At 36.2% G+C, this 5,838-nt stretch overlaps 1 protein-coding gene across 1 annotated transcript; it reads left to right on the top strand.

The window, feature by feature from the left end:
• The first annotated feature begins 924 nt into the window (after window positions 1–924).
• LOC128223624 (complement C1q-like protein 3) lies at window positions 925–1,836 on the top strand. The gene is made up of 2 exons (XM_052932897.1): window positions 925–1,093; window positions 1,376–1,836. The coding sequence occupies exons 1-2, from the start codon at window positions 925–927 to the stop codon at window positions 1,834–1,836; spliced, it is 630 nt and encodes a 209-aa protein (XP_052788857.1).
• Window positions 1,837–5,838: the final 4,002 nt, after the last annotated feature.

Genomic DNA, 5,838 nt, shown 5'->3' with positions numbered 1-5,838 from the left:
TTCGGCTTCACACAATTTCCCTCACTTAAAATTCGGCGAACACATTTCACGTTGGACCCCCTGTTTTGGGAGAGTTTGTAGGTATTTAAGCAAAAGTGTTTACATTCACCGCATTTGTGTACGAGAGTGACCATTCTTGTTAAAATGAACTCAACGAGAATTTACGGGAAAGAAAAAGACATTTATTGGACTTTTACCATAAAACAAAAAAATACGTAGTTACCGATTATTGAAAACAACCTCGGATGTATGCCGGTACATCAGTAGAAGTAGTTCGTATTTTTTTAAATTATATCATTAATTAAATGTAGTGTTTTAGCTTGTATTTATTGATCTAAGTTTAAATTGATTGCAAGTGAAGTGTATTATTGCAAACATAATTAGGATTCCAAAGAGTTCAGTCATTAAGTTTAACTGCTAAATTAAATTACTACGCGATCTACTTGCAGCGGACTTAAACATACCAATTTCTGAGTATGTAATCCATCCATATACATCCGAGGTTGTTTTCGATAAAAATGGCCGAATAATTCCGAATGAGTTACCGGAAGTAACATTAGCGACATCGATTTCGAACAACCACAATCGATTGTCGCCGACATAGCATTGTTAGCGACGATTTATCGATTGTACTCGATTATCGTTTCATCACTAGCAGTAATTGTTACAAGATGTTAGACGGAAGAATAGTTTGCATTTTGAAACTATTGATACTTATCTGGAATGCCGCCGCTACTGAAAGCAGCTCTGTTTCAAACGAATTGGCGACATTAAACAAAGTTGTGGGTTACATGCTTAAAAACCAACACGACACTGAGAACAGAATAGAAAGACTTGAAGCTAGAATGAAGAGACTGAATGTGAAACTTGAATCCCAGACAAAGAAACTCGATCGTCAGGATGATGTTGTAAGGCAGCAGAAAAATGAAATGCAACAGCAAAAAAACCCGTATTGAAGACCTTGAGAACACAATCGATGAATTGGTAACACTGAACGAACATTCTAATCATGAAGGCACACCGAACGATGATACTGCCGTTCTTTCCGGTCCACCGAATGAACACCAAGTAGTCAAGAATTTCGTGAGACGTGGTATATACTTATAATCAGTTTGTTTAACAATTTTCATGGTACATATATTTACATTTATTCATATTTGCTCATTGTGTACACTTTTCTATTTAAAATGCTTTCCCGACAATCTGCAACCGACTGTGTAACCGATCGGTTAAATAGTGGTCACAAAAACACCGACTGTGGTTGTCGATGGTTGCAGCCTTTTTGAATTGTCAGAAGACGGTGAACGGTCATGGCTCTAGTGTAATTGTATGTTATGTTATGTAGAGATTTATAACAGTACGAAAAATGTTTCAGGTGTTAGACCTAATCGACAGGCGGAGCTTGGAACGGAAGTGGCATTCCTAGCCACCACGGGAAGCCATAACGTTCATTCAGGTCAAAACCAACCTCTCATCTTTGAACGAGTTGTCACAGACATTGGAAACGCCCATAACCCACACTTCGGCACCTTTATCGCTCCAATAGATGGAGTGTATTCATTCTCGGTAACTCTGCTCAGCGAAAGCGGTTTCATTTCGCACTACTACATCTACAAGAATAACACGGCCATATGTCACCTCACTCTCTATCACCCGTCGTCCGAAACGTACACATCCATGTCTCAGATTGCAGTCCTGCAGCTGAAAAAAGGCGATGATGTTTCTGTAAGAAACCAGGATGCAGACAAAACAACGTACGGGGACAACTACAGCACATTCTCTGGCTTCATCCTCTGGAAGACACATGACAACCCTGAAGTCGTTGGCAAGAAATGAGCTTCAAATCAAGGTCTGAATAAAAGTTGAACGTCGTTTTGTTTGATAAAACAAAACTTACAATAACACAATCGAATCTAAAAGGACTAGTACGGATGCCAAAATGTAACGCAGTGTAAAGGTACTTACACTAAACGGTTCCAACGTTGCTCATACTCATACCATGCGTTACTATACTTTCCGAGCGATCAATTTAATAATGGTATTATTGTAGCCATTAAGGTATACTATATTTTCCTCCAGACTACCTTGTCTTAATGTTTGCAGCCAATTTTTTTTTCAAAAGGATTCTTCAAATTATTTGGTTCAAGACCGGTAAATTGATGTAAATAAAACAATAATAAAATCACTATAAACATTGTTTTCAACTTTCAACTAGGCTCAATTCTGTGTGTAGCATCGCTCTTGTCCTTTTTTTCTCATTTTTTTTTTTATAGAATTCATTTCGACAAACAGTTTAAGTACAAATTCATATAAAAACAAAAAAAATCTATGCGTTTTCTATATGCGCATACGCACACTCGCACAAACGTGCACACACGCGCACACGCACGCACGCATGGATTAGTAAAATGCGTTAAAAAGGAGAAAAAAGATATAGCACTGAGAAGTCACTTTCGAATTGGTGTTATTTGCCCCTTATACATCCTTCGAATTAAGTACCTTAAACCTGATTAACATTAAACTTAAAATACAAATTAACTCTTATATAATGTTTAGTGAATATTATATTTTGGTAGTACAATTCAATTGCCAAATTTCAGCGTAACGAAAGTGCCTATAGAAATATGAAGAAAATAATAGTAGAAAACATTCTGACAAAGTAATCTTTCAACCGTTCTACTTATCACTACATACATGTTAGGACAATTCTTGCCCTTTAAGATGTAGTTTTTGTTTTAATTCTATGAGTTTTACATTTTGGTCCTTAAATGGCTTAATAGGGTTTTGTTGCTCACCCAAAGTTACATTCAATCAATAAGTAGCTATTTTGTTTTTGTTATTTAAAGTTACTTATAAACATCCGATCTCTTAGCTTTCAGCGGATTACGATGCATATTTGTTTTCTCTTTCAAATGTACATTTCAAAGAAATGTATTTATGAATATATTTGGTCCTTTTACAACGTTTATTCAAAGTTGGTAGAAAATCGATGCCAATGAACGGTAAACATCCTGTGTATTCGACTGTGCGATATTGCTTTTATTTCCCCTCCCGCTGCGTGATCTTAGCTGGAAAGGAATAATCCATCGGCAAGTTATATGGCATAATGTTGATATGTTAATGTCTATATATCCCTAAACAGGGATATTTTTAAATGTTCGACCACCGGGCTAGTCCATGTATTTTGTCATTGGAGTATGAATGCGATTACCTTTTCGCTCTTGTGTTTGATCTGAAAATAATTTTCGATTCATGCTTGACTCAATGTTTTCCTTATTATTATTGAATTCAAATGATGATATTAGATGTGAGACGGATATAATGTTTTTTTCTTAACATATGTTGTTATTTATTAGGTGTTTATAAATTAAATTATATCGAAGTTTATTGTTTATATAGTTGAATTAAAAAAAAATTCTTTAAAGGTTTATTGGCAATATTGGTAATAAATATGTATATCATATCCATTGCTATGAAAAAAAAATATGAATAAGGGTCTCGAAAAGATAAATACCAACATCAATTATGATATCTTCATCGAGTCAATATTTTCTTTAACAATGCTTGCATGGCAAAGTTCGTATTCTGTAAACACTAAAAATGTTTTTATATGTATATTGTAAAAATAATTATTTTGACATGGCAAGAAATGTGTTACATTAAGTGGGTATTTTAGAATCTGCATTCGCTGGTTCAATGATTTGGTAACGACTACATTAGATGTACATAACATGTCAAAATGTATTAAATCATCATATATACACACGGATTTAGTGATGGACACATGCACGCTCGAACCCTTTAATTATTGATTTTGTTGACCACAAAAGCGTAAATGAGAATTTTCAATTGATACATCATTACTGTTGAATGGTGAGTATTATATTCTAATTGAAACACAAGATGTATTGATCCATAAAGTTGTTGTTGTCAGTTGAATTGTTTTAATTGGTCCATAACTTTTTAAAAAAATGTCTTCGCCTAGAAGTTGTTTATTTCATTTCCTACTTTTCCCCTCAGATGAAATGGTATCCGTCTCTGTGTTTGTGCATCAGGTTTCACTGTTGTATCTATGTATATTTTGACAAACTTAGATATTAGCTTTCCTATACCATTTAAAAGTTTGTCATGTTCAGTGTCTATAATGTGGATAATTTTAACTATGTGCAATGCACAATGTGTTTCGTATCCAAACGATGAGCCATTGTTTCCTTTAAGAGTATGAGCAATTTTCAATTGTCGAGTAGCATGTGCCTTTCAAAGTGATTGATTTGCCTCCTCCGTATGGCAGTAGTTTTGGGAGATGTTTTGTTGACAATTTTGGGCTGCCAATTTGAACGTAGGCCTTTTCATCTACTATGTTGACAAATGCGCCACTGTCAATCATGACGTCATTCTCTTTTAATTGATAAACACTATGGAAAGTGGCGTGTTATTTTCGTGGTTCGGTCTGATCGTGTAGCAGTATTCTTAATCAGATGAAGCGGATTGGCCTCCTTCTGCACCTTGACTGGTTTGTTTTGTTTTGCAAATTTTCTTTTGCAGACCTTAATGAAATGATATGGTTTCATGCAATAGTTACATGGTTTGCCTTTCGCTGGACACTCGAATGTACGTGGATAGTTTCCACCACAATTTCTGCATTTATTGTTACTGTTCACAGAAAGAGGTTGATGTGTATTTGCCTTGTGATAGCCCCTGGTTCTATGTGAGCTGTAGGATGGACAGTTTCCCCTTTGTGCACCTCTATGACTTTGGCCATTTCTACCTGATGTAACCGCATTGACAGGTTAATCTTTCTCCATAGTATTAGTTTGTTCGTCTGATTATTCAAGATTACGACCATACGAGTTAATATGTCGGACAGTTTTTTTGTTGTTCATGCAGAGCTCGCCTTTTTAGCCTGTTTTATCTGCAGTTTTGGATTTGCTGAAGAATTTCAGCATCAGCCTCTGCGAGCTCACAAGTCTTAGCTACACTACGTAATTCTGTTACAAGCTCATTGAATGTCTGTGTTTCCATGTGCGTTCACGCCCTAAACTTGTATATTTCAATTTTAGTGTTACAAGACACCATGTGCACTGTCATTCAAGGAATCAATGGAACGAAAAACATTCCTGATGCTCTCATAGTCTACGGTGAAACCCAGGCAGATCATGATAAAACCTTTAAACAGGTATTTGATCGACTTTCTACTCATGGACTCACTCTAAACAAGCACACATGATAGTACGAAAATACATCTATCACATTCTTCAGAGTAGTGTTTAGTGGTAAAGGTGTATCAGTGGACCCAATCAAGCTAGCGCCCATAAAAGACAAGCACACACTTTAAGACTCACCAGAAGTAAGAAGTTTGGGGTGACGGGTTACTGCTCGCGGTTCATTCAGGACTATGCTCGTATAACAATGCCACTACACAGATTATCTAAAAACAGACTGAATGGTACTGGGGAAATGAACAACAAGAAGCATTCCAGAAACTCTAAACTGAACTATCGAGCGAAACTGTCGTGGAAAATAGAACTGATCACTGACGCAAGTCCTGTCGGTTTATCTGGACTAATGACTCAGGGAAACAAATTTGTCGCGTATGCAAGCCGTGCGCTTACAGATACCGAAAGCTGGTAAAGCAAAACTGAAACGGAAGCACTTGCAATAGTATGGGCTTGCGAATATTTTTAAGATATTTGAGTGGATCACCTCATTTTAATGTCTTGACAGATCACAAACCATTGGAACGCAAACTTCCATTACGCATTGAAAGACGAGGTTTACGGTAACGATCATTCAAACTGACATCCCAATATTTATACAGACCTGGATCAGACAATCCTT

The sequence above is a fragment of the Mya arenaria genome, chromosome 17 (assembly GCF_026914265.1).
Source record: "Mya arenaria isolate MELC-2E11 chromosome 17, ASM2691426v1".
Taxonomy (NCBI): Eukaryota; Metazoa; Mollusca; class Bivalvia; order Myida; family Myidae; genus Mya; species Mya arenaria.
The sequence above is the reverse complement of the archived record's forward strand: the minus strand, read 5'-3'. Positions and strand labels throughout refer to the sequence as shown.

Bases quoted from the DNA above. Each gene is read 5' to 3' on its own strand.
- LOC128223624 (XM_052932897.1), top strand. From the start codon at position 925: ATGAAATGCAACAGCAAAAAAACCCGTATTGAAGACCTTGAGAACACA. The intron at 1,094-1,375 runs GTATATACTTAT...AAAATGTTTCAG, and splicing joins CAAGAATTTCGTGAGACGTG to GTGTTAGACCTAATCGACAG.